General features: G+C 43.0%; 1 protein-coding gene across 4 annotated transcripts in view; it reads left to right on the plus strand.

Annotated features, from left to right (window-relative positions):
• ERG (ETS transcription factor ERG) overlaps positions 1-19,773 on the plus strand; it is a 226,105-nt gene that overhangs the window by 182,210 nt on the left and 24,122 nt on the right. For 2 of the 4 annotated variants that reach the window (XM_040423091.1, XM_040423092.1), the window contains 2 exons: positions 12,346-12,563; positions 17,034-17,185. In XM_040423091.1, the coding sequence (XP_040279025.1) occupies positions 12,346-12,563; positions 17,034-17,185 (370 nt within the window). Of the gene's footprint in view, positions 1-8,817; positions 9,141-12,345; positions 12,564-17,033; positions 17,186-19,773 lie in introns of those variants that run through there. The other 2 variants (XM_040423093.1, XM_040423090.1) reach the window with 2 other exon arrangements.

Genomic DNA, 19,773 nt, shown 5'->3' on the forward strand with positions numbered 1-19,773 from the left:
AAGTTATTTTTGTCACCCAAAAAGAGTCCCTGCGCTCTGTAAAGAGTTCTCGTGTAAAATGCATGCGTAATTCACGTGTCCTGAAGGCACTCGAGGACCAGAGATAATGAAAATGTTTTCAAGTTGTTATTTCCTTCCAAACAAAGAAAACATGAACCCGTCTCATAAGTTCTAGGTAGTGAACGCTCGACTCAGGAAGGGCCGGAATCCGTGGGTTACATGTCATTCCTTGAGGCGACTAATGTGGCATGGTCGCAGCGAGACACGGCAGGAGGACGTCTAGTGTGTTGCTTGAAATGCAGCTATTGTCTCAGATGTTAGTAAAGAGAACGTTCCCTTGTGTGAGAACAGTAAAGCATGGTGATACAGTTAAGAGTCTACCGCCGACCACAGACAGTTCCATGAGTTGCCCCATGATCAGTCATTGAGCCAACAATATACCAGTTCATAGAAGTCTTCAGAAGCTGGGGGACAACACTGTCCATGCATAAGAAGGCCTTAAGATGTCAAAAAATATTTGCTCTTGTCTGTATTTTAGGGGATACATGGAGTTAAATATCTACAAAAAGGACAATCCATCGAGAAGATTGTCATTTTAAGTCCTTGCAGGTGAAGGTACATGGTGGCAACTTTTTGGATCGGGGATCAGCAACCTCCGGCACTCTAGCTGCTGTGAAACTACAACTCCCAGCATGCAAACATGCTCAGCTGTTCTTCAAACTCCCACAGAAGTGAATGAAGCATTCTGGGAGTGGTAGTTTCTGAACAGCTGGAGTGCCAGAGGTTGCTGATCCCTGGTCTAAATAGACAGAGTCAAGGTCATGTGTACAGACTAGATGTACCAGCTAGAGATTCCCAAAATATGCCGAATCAGCCATCAGATTAGATTCAGTGAAAATAAATTTTGTCTGAATCAGAAAACCATGCTTTTTGCAGGCCACAATACGGCCACGGCCGGGCAGAATGAGACCTTATTCAGTTCACTTACCTGCAGTGGGGATTTCAGAGAAGAACAGCTGGAGTGCCAGAGGTTGCTGATCCCTGGTCTAGATAGACAGAGTCAAGGTCATGTGTACAGACTAGATGTACCAGCTAGAGATTCCCAAAATATGCTGAATCAGCCATCAGATTAGATTCAGTGAAAATAAATTTAGTCTGAATCAGAAAACCATGCTTTTTGCAGGCCACAATACGGCCACGGCCGGGCAGAATGAGACCTTATTCAGTTCACTTACCTGCAGTGGGGATTTCAGAGAAGAATGCATGACAACATTATAGCATACAGTATCTTTAAAGGGGTTTTCAGAGATTTCTAACTGATGACCTGTCCTCTGGATAGGTCATCAGTATCTGATCGTTGTTGGTCCGACACCCAGGACACCGGCCAATCAGCTGTTTGAGAAGGCACTGGCTCTTGCAGTTGCACCGCGGTCATCTTGCAACTTTCCCTAGGCCAATGACTTCGCGTTCATGTGTCACATGACGTAGGCGCAGCTCAGCCCCATAGAAGTGAATCATGGTGAACTGCAATGACATGTACGGCCGCTATACAGTGTACGGCACTGTGCTTGGTGAGCATTGAGAAGGCCACAGCGCTACTTTGAGATCTGGTGCTTTCTCAAACAGCTGATCGACTGCAGTCCCAGGTGTCGGACCCCCACAATCAGATACTAACGAGCTATCCAGAGGAAAGGTCATCAGTTAAAAAAAAAACTTTAAGGAGATTAATCAAAGAAGAAAATAGAGGTGAGAGTGGAACCCCTTAAGGTTATTTTGACACTTACATTAAAAAATTATTAGCATGTTATAAAATAATAAATGAATCAATGGTCACCTCACTGATCTCCTGTCACTCCCATGGTACCGCTATTCCCTGCAAGTATACTGTATGTTCTTACTGGTCCAAAACATAACCACTGCAGCCAATCATTGGTTGTAGCTGTGGTGTGTCAACAGAATGGAGGTGACCACTATAAGACTAGCACACCCCTTACCACTTTGAACAGGAAGACTTGTTACTTGCTTAGTCCCATCTTCTTTCCATAAACCTTGGGATGATTCCTTCAGCTCTCCTTGTAGGACCTGTACAGGTTCGCACCACATATGAAAATAAAGGATGTATCCAACCTGGTTTAGGTCCCTGCATCCAGGGACCCCAAAGTCAGCCTCTAACTAACTTATCTTGCAGGTCTGGTTCCTCCAGCAAATTCCCAAACAACCCTTTGTGTTCCCAGATTATTGTGTTTCACCCCTCAAAATGACTACATTCACCCCCTAATGACCTTTGTCTCCTAACTGAAGGTAAATTCAAAACTACTGCCATATATATCTTAAAATGTCCTTTGTTGTTATAAGCGCAGTGTTGATTGTTACACATCCTGAGCAGAATATTAACAAGATAAGGAGATGTCTGGCGTGTTCCCAAAACACCTTCTAATGTTGGAAGACGTCCAACAAGAATGCTATTTACTAATGGTCCAATGTAGTGCCTAAATCAGTGGCCTTCAACCAGTGGTTCTACAATCATTGCAAAACTAATCTTAGCAGCAAGCCCTGGCAACCATGTGCTAGAGAACCACCAGTTGGAGATCACTAGTCTAGAACTTGGTTTTAGGTTCTTTTTATATATGTCCTGTGATCATGCTTTGCTTTTAATAGGGGTAACAAGGAAACATTGGTGTAGATCATAGAAGTATGATGAGTTGAGGTGTCAGAAACTCCACAATTCAGCATGTTCTGACATTGGTGGGCGTCTTAGTGGCTGAATCGATCATGGTCAAACTTTTATGACTCTTCTAACCGACTTGTTGTGTCAAAAACTTAAATCGTCAAACACACCTCAATGTTAGGAAACCAGGAACTACTGTCCTGGAGTGACTGGAAGAAGGTTGAACAAGGTCTTATACCAGCATGTGGCTCAAATTGTGTTTAATGAGCACCATGTCCTGTCCTGGAATAAGAAATGTGGCAACCACTCTGCGTGCCTACAAACGTCCATGAGGGCACATACACTTCTGCAACCCTTTAGGTCATTGCGTGGGGAGGGGTACTATGATCTGAATGAACTCATCATGTCTTGCCATTGAATATCAAGATTGACAGCGTCCGACTGAAGTCTCTTGGGCCCACCAGAGGAAATTATTCTGAGGGGTCAACCTCCATGTATATAGGACCTTAAGTGTCTTGTTTTATTAGGAGTTCATTATTGTCAGAGCTTGGGCCCACAGGTGGATCCTCTGGTACTGTGGTGGGCCAGTCCGACCCTGGACTTAGGGTAGGTTCACACTTGCATTGAATGGAACTGGCAGGCTGTTCTAGCAAAGAACAGCCTATCTGAGGTCACCAGATCTGGCCTAGCTGGTACTACTGTTCACTGCTGGTGATAATGGGATCTTTTGGGGATCCAGATGATTTCCAGCATGAGTCCGTCTGGTATCTGGCATGAGTGCCGGAAAGAGTTCTGATCCTATTATAGTCAATGGGATTCAGCACTAAATGGCAATATCTGGCAAGGCCAGATACAGCAAGCTCCTGAGGACTTTTCTCTGCCGGATCTGTTTAACACAAGTGGGAACCTACACGTACGCTTTAAGAACATACGGCAAAAGTTCAAATTTTTGTAAAAAAATAAAATAAGTCATCCATTTTTTTAAATATTATGCAAAGATCAAATGAAATAATGTATTGTAATTGTGGATTGCCGTAACAGGGTAGTCAGGACACAGCAGCACATCCATGGTTCTGGTGATAACCTCCAGCTTAGACCTTGAGCTAAAACATTTTATGAGATTCCACAATTTGCTGAGAGCAGTTACAAAACCTTCCTCAAAGCAATCTCTCAAGTTTACTCCTTCCTCTATTCATCAAGTCCCTTGGCAACCGCAGGGCTAAGTGTATTGTTCTTTGGACACAGTTCTTCTGAATTTGCACTTTGTTTTCCTGTTGTTCCTCTGGGAAGTTGGACATGGTGCAGGAGATATGGGAATGGCATGCAACTACTGGGCTTTTTGTTTAAAGAAAACACTTGGACAATGGAATCTTTACTTATTTCTTTCCCCTCCTGTAATTGCTTGGCTTGGATTTATTTAACATATGGAACTTGACGGAAGAAGGACATTGCAGATACAGGAATCCCTGACGGCCATGGCAACATACCGGAGCTCCACATAGTTCATCTTCCACGTCATAATCTATAGGAATAACCACAGCAGCAGCAGCAATATTGTGATTATTATTTACCCAAAGATAAAAACTAGAAATTAGCAAATCGATTCTGATTTCCCAAAAATTCTGATTTCAACTGAATCTGAATCTTTTGGGATTGGATTCGGTTGAATCTCTCTGAATGGCGGCCACCATTTTACAGGTCAGAAGATGGAAAAGAAGGCATCTGCCACCCTAGCCTTTCTGAGGCGAAAACTGAAATGGCGCCCCTCCCTCCCCAGTGCCAATTTCTTAACCTAACCCCTTCCCTTCAGCCCATGGCCCTTCGGCTTCCCATCTCTTGCTGGTGCTGCCTGAGGCCATCGCCTCACCTGGCCTCATTGGTGGTGCACCCCCGCTGCCACCAAAAAGAGATCATTTGTGGATCAAGAAATTGGATGGTGCAGGCGGTTTGTTACCATCTGTTTGCCCATAGTCATATATGACGCTGTCGCGCTGACATTACTAATGCTGTCTTGGCGTTAAAGAGCTACAGTTGGATACAGTCCTAGGAGACCTCAGAGGGTCATACAAGAATTTTCAGGGCAATTGGGGCCCTATTTGAATTTATTTGGACCTGAATTAAATAATAATAATAATAATAATAATAATAATAATAATAATAATAATAATATAAAAATGATAAATGTTATAATAAATATAAAAAATAGAAACATGATTAGGATTAAAAGCTACACTTGGCAAAGTTTTCCCGGCTCAATAATTTCGTTTTCATCTTGTATGCATGGCGTTATGGCGAGAGAAAGACTGGACTGTTGAATTTCAACAAGCCCAGTCCTTTGGCAGTTGGTCTAGCCGCAGCCTATTACGCCCTCCCCTCTCTTCAGAACACATGCATGCTCGGCAGATGCATGTGTATGGGGTAGTTGGGAGGAATGGCTGCCCTTTGGCTGACAGCTATTGAAGGCGTGTGCCCAGCGTAAAAGAAGCTAGGTCTATCAGCCTCGACATGCCGGTTCATGAATATAATTCCAGAAAGGCAGTGCACAATGACACACAAGAAGAAAGTAGTGTCAAACAATACGGATTTACCGGCCAGTGTGGGTCTGCAGAAAGCGCGGTGATATCGACTTTTTCGGATCGATCGGCGTTGTCTGTATTACATAAAACAGACTTCTCTGACATGGCAGCCGGAGAGTTATGTAGCGTGGGACAGTCGGCTAATGGTTTTCACATTGCTCCTGGCTGCCTTAGCACAGCTCTACATTAGCCAACTGGAAGCAAATAACAGAGCCTGGCACAGTCTGTTCTCGTCTAACCCGTGGTCACCGCGGCTATTTTAAAGTTGGCGTCTTTCGGAAAAATTATTTAGCGTTTTTTATTTTTTTTCCATCTTGCTTTTTTTTTTCTTCCTCGTCTCCGCGCTGGCATCAATGAGATAATTGACGTCCGATATTGGCTCGTACAACAAAATAATCGCGTTAGCCCTTGATGTAGATCTACGGTTCTGTTTATTGTTCTAAGGGGGAGAAATAGCATGTGGTTCCACTTAGGCTGAAAACCGCCTTCCGAGGCTCAAAGGATTTCATTGCACCTATTTTTCTAAAAATGGAGCTGGGCTCAGCTCGACGATCTGTGAAATGACACATTCAGACTCCGTGGCAAGTTTCCTGTAGGGTTAAGCTTGGACGGGAAAATAGCCACTTTAACAACAGCAGATTCAATGGTTTAAAAAGGGACGTGTGCAGCAAAGGTGTGCCTAGGGTTACATATGTTTGTCCTGGGATTGCGACAAAAAAAGCCACAAGTGACCAGTAGAGGGCGACTCCTGTAAGTAGTTTTTATATTGTCTGCAGGAAAGATTTCCCAGGGCACTATCCATGAAGTGGAGTGAGAACTTGTAGTGCCCTTCTCCAGCTGCAGGAGGCAGCGCTTGTGCAGAGATATACATACACTTCATAAATGTACATGGAGAGGGGAGGGCCCCATCTTCCCTTAGTTAAAGGGGTTTTATAATCTCAGACATTGCTAGGATATGCCACCAATGTCCTCTGGGACCCACACCTATCTCCAGAAGGGGAACCTGAAAGTGAAGGAGAGTTCACTGCGCATGCACCGCATGCTCTCCATTCTTTTCTATGGGAGTACCAAAAATAGAAACCCACACCGATCTCTGAGATAATAAAACCCCTTTAAGCTGGCCAAATACTTGTCCAGCAGGTAGCTATTTCACCTGCTTCTCCTATACACATGCAAGCTGGGCTCAGCCGAGCATGCATGTCTTCTGAATGAGGAGAGTTAAGTAATTCTCAGCTTGGACATGTCGAAATCCAATATCCTGATCCTTATCTCATCCAACATCTATCATCAGGGAAGAGTCAGGAGGCCCCCTCTTATAACTTGCATGGTAACCTTTGAGCTTGTCTTAGATAGCTTTAGTGGCCGAGTATGCATGTGTTCTGAATGGGGCTGAGGCGTTTCTGTCGAAGAATAAAAGGCTCAACCTTGTTAAAATCCACAGACTCCAAAATCCTTGAATTTGGCACTCCACTGTAACGCCTGTTATAAAGAGTTTGTTTTCCAGGCTCCTGATATTGATGACCTATCCTCAGGATAGGTGAGGATCCGAGGACCCGTACCTCCACCGATCAACTGTTCCTTGCAGCCTCCAGTGATGGAACTAGCACTGTGAAAGGAACAGGAAGCACAGCTCCGTTCAAAATGTAGTGGCCGTGCTGGGTACTGCAGATCAGCTCCCATTGAAGTGAATAGATGAGCTGCAGTACCCAGCATGGCCACTACACTTTGAACGGAGCTGTGCTTCCTGATCTATTCCCAGTGCTAGCGCCAGCAACGGAGGCTGCAGGGAACAGCTGATTGGTGGAGGAGCAGAGTGTTAATCAATACCAGCTGGTGTTCCTGACCTTGTCTCCTGCCCGTCCTGACCTTTATCTGATCACCATTCATGACCAAACTCTATTGCTAACAAAGACTACACTGGAGGCAGCAACCTAGTAGGAAAGTCCTTAAAAGTGTTTTGTCAGGAAAAATGTTCAGTCTTTTTCAACCAGCACCTGGATCTGAATAATTTTGTAATTGCATATAATTAAAAATTTAGTATAAACAGTGAGTTATTCAATAAAATGTATCTGTATAGCGCCACCTGCTGTTTGTTCTATCCCTTATTTCTTTGTCCACTCCACTGAGGTGGTTGCACATGCTCAGTTTAAATCTTTAATGGCCACCAGCCCAGTGGCGTAACTAGAAATGACTTGGCCCCACAAGCAAATTTTTGAATGGGGCCCCTCTCCCCCAGCAATTTCTTCGGAACCCCCTCCTCTCATGCAACCCTCGCTTCTGTGACTAGTGAAGATCGCTGTCTCAGACCAGGCCAGACAGCTGCTCAATCCAGTCCCTACAGTGTCATTGTATAATACCGTTGAGAAGGCACTGACAATAAAATCTATTAGTCTTCCTCCTGGGTGGGCCCCAAAGCAGCCGCTTCCCCTATAGCTACACCCCTGCATAAGCCATATCTTCTGTGGTAGTTACAGAGAGAGAGAGAGCTGCAGCAGAAAGAACACTCCCCATGAGCTGTGATAGGAAGAGAGCTGCAGCAGAAAGGACACACTCCCCATGAGCTGTGATAGGGAGAGAGCTGCAGCAGAAAGAACACTCCCCATGAGCTGTGATAGGGAGAGAGCTGCAGCAGAAAGAACATGCCCCCTGAGCTGTGATAGGGAGAGAGCTTCAGCAGAAAGGACACACTCCTTGATAAAGGGCAAACCCCCTGAGCTGTGATAGGGAGAGATTTGCAGCAGAAAGGACACACTCCCCATGAGCTGTGATAGGGAGAGAGCTGCAGCAGAAAGAACACTCCCCATGAGCTGTGATAGGGAGAGAGCTGCAGCAGAAAGAACACTCCCCATGAGCTGTGATAGGAAGAGAGCTGCAGCAGAAAGGACGCACTCCCCGTGAGCTGTGATAGGGAGAGAGCTGCAGCAGAAAGAAAACTCCCCATGAGCTGTGATAGGGAGAGAGCTACAGCAGAAAGGACACACTCCCTGATAAAGGGCAAACCCCCTGAGCTGTGATAGGGAGAGAGTTGCAGCAGAAAGGACACACTCCCTGATAAAGGACACACCACCTGAGCTGCCAGCTTAAAATAAATCTAGCAGAGAAATTGGACTAATGAATGTGGAGATCTCTGGATCCATGTGAGGTACAGGGCAGGTTCTAGCTTTGTTAGAAAGAGATTGCCATGTACTACAGGATGTCCCTTTTATGCATAACCCCTTTAAGGACTCACAATCCCTTGGAGACTGTTTCCAGGTTTAGCCTAACTCCATTAGCGATCAAGTGGGTCCCTATCACCAGTTGGCCACCATTGCCATAGTATGTGCAGACCTGCGCTGTGCATAGCTGCTGATATGTTGCACATCTATACGAAATTACATGTCACAGATGAAAAAAAGACCTCCTCGTTATCTGAACTTTTTGTTTTATGAATGGCTCTCTTGACAAATGATTGTAGTGGAAAGGCCAAAGGAAGTAAAACAGGAACTTGCAATGTTGTGCATTAGATTAAACAAGCCCCACACTCCTTCGGTGGACGTGTCAATCACTAGGATATCCACACACATGCCCATTGCGGTTTCACAATATCCTCTTGAAACAATAGTCACGAACCCTCCGAGAGGTATGGACACATCTCAGTGTCTCTAGCAGAAGCGACCGCCGATTTTCAAAACCTACTGCATGTCCTACTACATGGGATGACTCTACCTCCTTATGGAAGCCACCAACATCTCAGGATACAATGAAATGTTCTTCTCATTAAACCTGGAGACCTGACTTTTTTTGGGGGATTTTTTTTTTACCAAAAAGACCCGGAAGGAAATTATGAGAATTTGGTTATCAACCCTGGAAAGATGCTTCAGACACAGTTCATTTCACCCTACGAGGACTACCACCCTGTAAGTTTTAAAGTTTTGTTACCATTTATGTCCATTGTAGTCCTTTCTTCTTCTGGACCAGTAAATTCACAGTGTAATAATAGGGTCTGGGGAGTGTGGGCCCAAGAGCAAAAATCAAGTCCCCAACCACAGCCCCCCTCCTGGGGAGTCAAGTCATCAAACCCCGAGCCCCTTACTAGAGAGCGGCCTGTGGAAGAAAATGTGTCAAAGGCAAGCTCAGCTCTGCTACATCCTGATATGTTATTGCTAGTATCTGCCTGAACACATCTGCTCTGCTGTTCTTTATTATTTATTGGCCCTAATAGTTGTTTCATTTTGATGCACAAAAAGTTGTTTTCCCGATATAAAAAAATACAACAATGAAATATTATTATTAGTAGTATTCTCCTCCTGGCAATTCAGAATATGCACATGTGCGGAAGGTTTTTAGGGTGTAATAATGCCCTGCTATCTATCTATCTATCTATCTATCTATCTATCTATCTATCTATTATCTATCTATCTATCTATCTCATATCTATCTATCTATCTATCTATCTATCTATCTCTCTCTCTATCTATCTATCTATCTATCTATCTATCTATCTCATATCTATCTATCTATTATCTATCTATCTATCTATCTATTTATCTATCTATCTATTATATCTATCTATCTCTCTCTCTATCTATCTATCTATCTATCTATCTCATATCTATCTATTATCTATCTATCTATCTATCTATCTATCTACAGTATCTATCTATCTATCTATCTCTCTCTCTCTCTCTCTATCATATCTATCTATCTATCTATCTATCTATCTATCTATCTATCTATCTATCATCTATCTATCATCTATCTATCATCTATCTATCTATCTATCTATCTATCTATCTATCTATCTATCATCTATCTATCATCTATCTATCATCTATCTATCTATCTATCTATCTATCTATCTATCTATCTATCTATCTATCTCTCTCTATCTATCTATCTATCTATCTATCTATCTATTATCTATTATCTATCTATCTATCTATCTATCTATCTATCTATCTATCTATCTATCTCATATCTATCTCCTATCTATCTATCTATCTATCTATCTATCTATCTATCTATTTATCTATCTATCTCTCTCTCTCTCTCTCTCTCTCTCTATCTATCTATCTATCTATCTCCTATCTATCTATCTATCTATCTATCTATCTATCTATCTATCTATCTCCTATCTATCTATCTATTATCTATTATCTATCTATCTATCTATCTATCTACCTATTATCTATTATCTATCTATCTATCTATCTATCTATCTATATATCTATCTATCTATCTATCTATCTATCTATCATCTATCTATCAATCTATCATCTATCTATCATCTATCTATCTATCTATCTATCTATCTATCTATCTATCTATCTATCATCTATCTATCTATCTATCTATCTATCTATCTATCTATCTATCTATCTATCATATCTTTCTCATTGTTGTCTGGCTATCATCTACCTCTGTGTGCTGGGATTGTCACCTGTGGATTCTGCTTGTGCTTTGTATGAAAATGAGAACAATAGGAATAAAACAGCAGTATTTATCATTGTAGTGATCGTCATCATCGTGACTTTTCAATAGAACCTCTTTATATTTTGAGGCCGACCAGACAATTATCTGACCGCTTCAGGTCCAGCTTCTGTATCTGCAGGAGGAATCTAATCCTGCTGAACCTAGAAATAAATGTCCGTCCATATAAAACATGACCATGTAATTTTCTGCAGCATTTTTGCAGTAGCTGTCTATCTGCCCATGGAGAGGGTCTATGTTGGATTACCCCCTTCTGTGATGTCCATGTGTTCTAATAGGTCATATGGACCAAGACTGTCACAATGAGGCATCATCTTGACTACCTAAACATATTCCATATATGAGAGGTGGGGATTATTGATGATATACAATCTACAGTGACCTATAAGGATCACTCAAGGAATAAGTCACTGTTATGGACACCTCCATTTGTCACTTTTTACATCAGTTTCAGCTGCTAAGAACTTTTTGCTGGGTTCACATAGCATTGTTTATTTCTATGGGATTTGTCACCTTCTTGACCAGTCACTTCCTTGGGAACAGTGGTTGCGTTTCCTGCAGGTTATATTATTTGCAAATTCCTTGCAATCAAATTGTCAGATATTTTGGCATACAGCTGCTGTTTTGGGGATTTGAGTAACTTTTCAGAAAACTTGACAAAAAACATTTAGTATTTCACAATCTCTTTATCATAAACCCAGTTAATTCCTTCTTTCATAGAAGAGGTTAACTGCCCAGAGGCCTCCATCACCAGGCATCCATCAGGTTCGGCCTCCATGGATCAGACTTGTTTTTTCAGAACATCCCACACATGATCGATCAGGTTGAGATCTGGGGAATTTGAAGACCAAGTCAACACCTTCAACCCTTTGTCATGTTCCTCTGACCACTCCAAATACCAAATTTGCAGTGTGGTCAGGGCATTGTCCATTAGGGAATACCGCTGCCATAATGGAGTGTACTTGTCTTTACAATGTTTAGGTAGGTGGTATGTGTCACATCTCCTTGGTGCTAGGACCCAAGGTTTCCAAGCAGAACTTAGTTCAGAACATCCCACTGCCTCTACTGGTTTGTCTTCTTTCCATTGTGCATCCTGGTGCCATCTCTTCTGCACCTAAAGATGTACGTGATGTAAGGGATTCATCTGACCAGGCCACCTTCTTGGGAGTCTTGGGCACCCATGACCTTGTCATTGAGGTATTGGTTGTCCTTTCTTGGACTACTTTTGGGAGATACTACTAACCAGTTCCTACTGTGAGCACCCAACAAGACCTGCCATTTTGGAGATGTTTTGACCCAATCATCTAGTCATCACTGGAGATGCTTTCATTCAACCATCTAGTCATCACATCTTTTCGATCAGATCAGGCTTGCCCATTTTTCTTGTTTCCAGTACATCATCTTTAAGAATTGACTGTTTAGTTGCTGCCTAATATATGTATTTTTAGCTATACATACCGTATTTACGATATTTTCTATCACGTTATCAGACGTCATCTCCACTTCTGGTTCTAAGTCTCAAGGTTTTGATAACATTTGTACCTTGTCTTATCTTCATCAGAAAATGTCTTGCATTCCTTCTGAAAAACATAAATCACATGAATCTTCTGGATTTCCTCTGTTTGTTTACAGGAAGCGTTATCAGTGGTAAGTGAAGATCAATCATTATTCGAGTGCGCCTACGGAACGCCCCACCTCGCCAAGGCGGAGATGACGGCTTCATCCTCGAGCGAGTATGGCCAAACTTCAAAGATGAGTCCACGTGTCCCGCAGCAAGACTGGCTAACACAACCCCCATCCAGAGTCACCATCAAGATGGAGTGTAACCCAAATCAAATCAACGGATCCAGGTAAAATGTTCTTGTGTCAAAATGCTGAAAGTTCAATTGTCCACTTTGGGCAATTCTCTTTTTCTTAGGAAGTTCCCCGCACAATAAACTAATCCTAGTGATCAGTTGTCATCTGTGGGGAAGGTTGCCGATGAGTATTCAATTTCATTCAGTGCCCCTGCAGGTGAAATGGAGTATTACACAATTCTCGTTGAAGTTAATGGACATGCTGGGTCCTCCAGAGCAAGAGATGCCCTCTACAGCTGCTCTCCACACTGCCTAATTGATGAAAGCCCTGAATGTGGCCCTTACTCTATTAATTCCACTATAGGGAAGTTGAAAATGTATTAAATATATGTTTCTTTATCGTCTGTGCCTGTGATAACCACAGAGACCGCCATTACTGCTTTTGCCAACTAGAGTTCTCAAACCCCAGAAAGTCAAATCCACCTAGTGATACAGACAGAGCGATGCCCAGGTCCTTGTTGGTTTTTACGTCCTGTCCCATCTTGACTAATGCCCGCTCAGCCAAACACTGCCACGTCGGTGACCGACGTCAGCCAATGATAGGCTAAGTAGGCATTTCCTATTTGTCTAGACAAGACCGGGAAGACCAGTGGCGGTAAGGGATCTCTGAGGTGGAGAACCTCTTTACACAGTTTCATGTATGTCCCCCATTGTGTAATAGAAAGTGGCAGAACTTTCTATATAAAATAATTGCACTGGACCGGTCTAGCTTCGGCTGGAGTTGGCCCATAAACACTTATTGCCTATCCTCAGGACTGCCATGATCACAATAATGGGGAATGCTATCCTCGGCTGCCACTTTCAGTCCCATACACAGTGAATGGAGCAAACATGTGACCACTGATCTATTCAGTTGGTGGGTGTCCCAGTAGTCAGTATCCCAACGATTATCTATCTTGTGGGCCAACCCTTTAAGTCGAGAGTCCCGCTAATTTCTATGGTATCTGCCGACAATCACTCTAATGCTACTTGTCAGTGGTACAGAGCAGAAGTGTTCTCCGCCATATACCTCTGATGTATGTCACTATGTAGCCATGAGGCATATGTCGGCTATTGGCCACCATGAAAAAATCATGTATACCGCACAAAATACGGTGTATATGTTATGGAGGGTAAAGGACACTCTGTTAGCCTCCGCTAGCCTCTTCAAGTGAATGAGGGTCTATGTCTACTCTTGCCACATGCCGGGGGCTTTCCAGAGCATACACCAAATGTGTCTACCAAATGTGTCCACATTGGAGTGACTTGGATCTGGACAATATCTCCATGACAACAGAGATCTGAACAGGACTTGTTGTCATCAGATGTCCTCCCTCAGTAGTGCAGCCTAAGGTTTCGGGCCTACAACTACAAACGGTGATATCTCAGCTTAGAAATAAGATCTTGAGAAATCGTATTTTCGCATTTTTAAAGGAGTTCTCTGGGATTTACATATTGATGGCCTATCCTGAGGATAGGTCATCAATATGAGATCGGTGAGTGTCTAACCCCGCCGATCAGCTGTATGAAGAGGCCGCGGCACTCTGTGAGAGCTGTGGACTCCTGCTAGGCCAATGACGTCACTTTCATCGGTCACATGGTCTAGACGCAGATCAGCCCCATTCAAGTCAATGGGGTTGAGCTGCAATACCAAAGCATAGCCACTATACTATGTACGAGCTCATGGAAGGGGCACAACCCCCTCAAACAGCTGATCGGCGGAGGTGCTGGGAGTCGGATTCCCACCGATCAGATACTGATGGCCTATCCTGAGGATGGATCATCAATATGTAAATCCCTGAGAGAACCCATTGGAGGTACACTAAAGGGGCCCCTCCTGGTACATCTCCTTTAAATAATGTACCTCCTCATAGATTCGACAGCGTTCACGTCCGTGACCGAGCATTCATTATGTCGTCAGCTATAACATCAAAGCTGGAGTGGAAAAGGTGCTCGGAGTAGGCATGCACTCAGGCTTTGATCTGGGTTGAGCAGTTTTATTTAGCAGGGGGTGTAGTTACATGTCCGTCCTTGGCAGTCACGTCGGATTTGATGTGGTGGTAAGTGGAGCAGGCCAGGCCGATGCGTGCCAGTGGACTGTCTAATTTAAGGTAAAAAAAAATAATCATAAAATATCCAGAAAGAAAACATTTTTCTACATGAAAGTGAGCAATAAGTGAGAAGGGGCTGTGTACACGACGGGCAATGCCCTGACTGACATCGATGTCGCCTTCGTAATTTTCTTTTTTACTTACGCCATTTATTATATTATTGTCGAACTACTGCACCGACGTAACCCCTTAACGGCACAGGATGGATGTAGCCATCATATGTGCACGGGTTATATGGAAGTGCTGAGCCCGCTACATACGCGGCGGGTGCTGGCTGACACCCGGCCATCATGACCAGGATCAGAGATAACTCCAGTCCTGGTCATTTAACCCCTTCAGGTGCTGATGTCAATAGAGACCATGGTATCTGAGAGGTTAGACAGAGGAATAAGCGAAATAAATGGTTTCAGCACTGAAGTTGTAGCCAAATAAAAACTTCTTCTTTATTGCAACTTATGTACATCAGCAGACACAACCACGAATCATGCGGTAATGATTGACGCGTTTCGGACAGTCTGTCCTTAGTCGTAACAGGTTAGACAGAGGGAAGGGTGTTCGGAGGTGAAATCACAAGGTTACCATCCGTCACTATGGCATTCTGGCTCCTTGGGAAGTCTCCTAGGCCTGCCAGTTTCCTGTGCCAGACGGGGCTTAATAGGAAAACTGAAAAATCCTATAGACTGCAATAGTAAACCATTGATGTGTATGGTATAAACTCAGAAGATCACAGGCTCAAATCCCCTAAACATTACGGTAAAAAAAATATATGTTTTTAAAACCACGAAAATATGAAAACTTTTAATCAACCCCATTTCCCAATTTTACATATAAAAATAAACATTAAAAAATATACATAATTGGTCTGAAAATGTCTGAAATGTTAAAATATAAAATTGTTTATCATGCGCTGTGAATGCCGTAATTGGGGGGTATTTGAGTTTTGGTTTTAGGCGAATAAGCCCTTTGTACATATGCGCTGTCCACTTATATGCCCTCCACTCCCCCCATCCTCCAATTTTTGATGTGCATTAGAAATAGTTTAGTAAACCTCACTTGCACACAGAGACATCTAAGACTTTGTTCACATCTCCGTTCGGAGATCCGGCAAGCTGTTCCGGCACAGAGCAGCCTGCCGGATACTCTACTTCATCGCCAGATCACTGCACTGCATAAATGCCGGGTTTTGGAAAAAAAAATGTTGCATGCAACTATTTTTGTCCAGCCGACAGCCGGAATTTGCGTCAGATCAGGCAGACGGATCTAGAAAACGGAGATGTGAATTACATACCTCGGCCTGAATCCTAACACAGTGCAAATCACAATGTGTTCTAGATCACCATCTGCTGGTCATCTATGGTAGGACAGCTGTGGCTCTTTATCATCAGGGGGACTATGGTATTCCTGGTACAGAGGAGTCTAACTCTATTTACTTTCATTAAAAATGGTCTCCCAGCCAAATCCAAGGTGCTACCATACACTGCACAATACGTGATACACATAGCTTGCCCAGCTGGTAATTAGAAACAGTTCTATAGGTAGGGATCCACTTTATGTTTGATTTTTTTTATAATTACTGCAAACCCTTTGGAGACCCCCAAATATCAGTTTTGTAGATTCTGGCAGCAAGTACAATTTCCCCAGCAGCTCCCCCACAGGATAAATGATGTATTACAAATTTCCATTTAAATCAATGTGCTGTCCGTGTAATGCATGGACTTGCCGGGTCCTCCAGGGCGAGAGACGTTCTTGGTCGCCTCGATCCTCCGGCTAATAGAGGAGGACACTGAACGTGGGACTCGATTATCTCACTAGGTATTTGATAAACCTAACACCTTCTGACTATGTCTCATATTTATCCCTTTGTTAAAGGGGTTGTCCCATTAAAAATATTGTACCGTTTTCAAACCAGCACCTGCATCTGAATACTTTTGTAATTATATATAATTAAAAATGTAGTATAGCTTCAAGTTATTCAATTAAATCTATCGGTGCAGCGCCACCTGCTGTTTGCCCTTTTTCCAATTTCTCTGTCCACCTCGCTGAGGTGGACACACATGCTCGGTTCCATCCTTCAACTGCCACAAGCGCCAGCAAAAAGGACCCTCCCCCTGAACTTCCAGATTTATATAAATCTGGCAGAGCAATGAATGTGGAGATCTCTGGTTCCATGTGAGGTACGGGGCTGGTTCTAACTTTGTAAGAAAGAGATTGTCACGTGCTATATGATGTCTGATTTTAATTCTTTACATTAATCATGGGGGAACCCCTTTAAAGAATATAAATAATAAATAGCGGCATTGCTCTAGGTAGGAAAATGCACAATAATTTTCAGTGCACTTGGAAGCCTAACACAATATTTGTCTTTTTTTTCAAGAAATTCCCCAGACGACTGCAGCATGGCAAAAGGAGGCAAAATGGGCAGTGGATCAGAGCCTATAGCAATCAACTATGGCAGCTACATAGAGGAAAAACACATCCCACCCCCCAATATGACAACCAATGAAAGAAGAGTAATTGTGCCAGCCGGTGAGTCTCCTTACTTGGTCAATCTTGGTTCTCACCAACCATAAACAGAAATTTTGGGGAGGAAATTCCTTTGATTTCATCCCCCCCCCCCCTTATATTTCCGATAGAACAAATTATACTTGTCTTAAAGGGGTTTTCCGAGAGTTTTATACCTCCACCGGATCAGCTGTTTGAGAAGGCATCGCCCCCTACAGTAGCTCCGAGACCTTCTCTCAGCTGACCAAGCTCAGCGCCGTACATTGTATACCGGCTGTGCTTGGTATCGCAGCTCAGCCCCAGTCACTGCTTCTAGGCCATGCCACTGATAAAATTGATCTCACATGGCTTAGGTTAGGCTGTCAGAAGGTTGCAGCGCTACTCCCAGGAGTCAGACCCCCCACCAATCAGATACTGATGACCTATCAAAAGGACAGGTCATCAATATAAAAGTCTCAGAAAACCCCTGTAAGGTGTTCACATCTGACTATTTGCCTACATTGTGAAGATGAGGCTTACTTGAAAGTAATGGGGGTTAAAATAAAAATAAAGATGGCTCCTGTCCCTATGCTTGTCCTTACTAGAGATGAGCAAATTGCTCAAAGTTCAGATGGAACTCAAATGTTTACAAAATTCAAGTCAAATCTCTAGTCCTCATGGGTTCCTAGGCCATAGGCAGAGAAGGTGGAAACTTACTCCTCTCTGAGGAGCCAGTTTGAAGGAGGCTCAAATGATTATACCTGCCCCCCATATCCATGATCCTCAGAACAATAGTGTGCCCTACCTGTCATAGTTTGTGCATTATGGAAGAGAAGTTTGGTCAAGTTGGACCAATTTCTTTCATTTTTGGGACTTGGACTTTAAGAGGTCCTGCAAGTACAAATGCTTGAGAACTTTGTGGACTTACACTACCAGCACTAACTCTAGTCTAGAGAATCAGACCACCAGACCTGTTTGCTGACTGCAGACCAACACCTGTTGACTATTTGCATACAGCCCACAAAATCTTCTGTAGGTCTGACTCTACACATGATGGATGGGCCATGGAGGATCTCCCAAGTACTGCAGGACGCGCCTCATAAATCACTGCCGCGTGATTGATCCTTTTCATACATATTACCTATTTCTTCTTGAAAACCATTGGGAAGGAAATGTAGAGTCACAGAGCATCGAAACTGCCAGTTACAGCTGGCCATACAACCATGACCGTGATCTAATCCCCACAGCCAGCTAAAATAAGAGTGAGTTCCAAAATCTTTCTTCTCATCTCAGGGCACATCAACTTGACCCCGAATCCCCTCCTGAGTTCAAAGAGATTATTTGTAATCAAAAACAAAAATATGTCTTATGCTTTCATTTGACCGATCTTGACATGTCAAAAACATTAAGCTCATGGCTTCATCTGAAAACAAATATTTTTGGAATTGATTGTTTTTCAGCTGATCTGCAGACACTTTGGCAGGAAGGGCTCATTGTGAATTCCTATTACCTCCAGTCTTTTTGGACTCGTCCTAGGCTGGGTGTTGCCTACGGCACTTTTTCTTGGCTCGACCATTTGTATAGTCTAGTCGGGCCAACGAGCCTTCCATTCATTATCATAAAGGTTACGTGTATGTCACAAAACAGAATACAGCTTGTGGCCTTTCAGAACTCTTTCATTCCCTTCTACTCTTCGAAGGTTTTCAACAGCAGGTTAAAGATATTTATTTTGTCATGAAAATTGTAAATTTTATGATAAATGTTCTAGAATTTTGGGAGCAGCGAGGCAGCTGTCCCGCATCCAGGTGTTTTTAAATTTCTTCCTTCGCTGCCTAGATGTGCTTGCTAAGCAAAGGTCTGGATCAGCGGCAAAGCCAAGCACATATTTTCCTGAATAGCTAATTGTGCAGATTGTCTTTAAAGTTTCTAGACTGTGTAAATACATAGCACTAATCATTGCAGGGCTGCAAAAGAAATATTATGAACCTTGGCAGCCGAAACGTTAGTTCAAAACCGTGAATAGCCCTTGAAGTTTAAGAGGTTCAACTAATATGACAAGGGTTTTTTCTGCTTCTTCAATGCAGTTATATAATAGTAACACCATAAGAAGTATATAGGTGGCTGTAGCAAATACATTTCTTAAAACCCAGACTCCGTTTGGCACACATTACTATATGGTCTTGGTCTGGAGCCTCCCAAGCTTGTTTGAAGGTGGGTCCACAGCTTATACTTAGGTTTGTAAATATAGGCAGGGCAGAGGTTGTGGTCACACTCAGGCCCTAGAGCTTCAGCATTGCCCCTGATTCGATCAGCCTTGCATGTAGCCCATATTCATATATACCCTGGCACTTCCATAGTGTGTTGGAGTCTTTCAAAAACATACATAAATTTTAGGAATGTAGCCGGATCCCAAAATGTTTGTTACTGGTGAAAAAGCTATTCCTAGGCCCTCCACTTTTTGGGGTACCTACAAACAGTGTTAGTACAATAGTTATCTCGTAAACCAGGGACTGGTTCATACTACTCAATATAGACTTGTAAGTAAGAGCAGAGCTTGAGGCTTTGTGGTCTTGTAAACTAGTGACTGGTTCTTTTCTAGTCAATATAGAGCTTGTAAGTAAGAGCAGACCTTG

Source organism: Bufo bufo, chromosome 3, assembly GCF_905171765.1.
Source record: "Bufo bufo chromosome 3, aBufBuf1.1, whole genome shotgun sequence".
Taxonomy (NCBI): domain Eukaryota; kingdom Metazoa; phylum Chordata; class Amphibia; order Anura; family Bufonidae; genus Bufo; species Bufo bufo.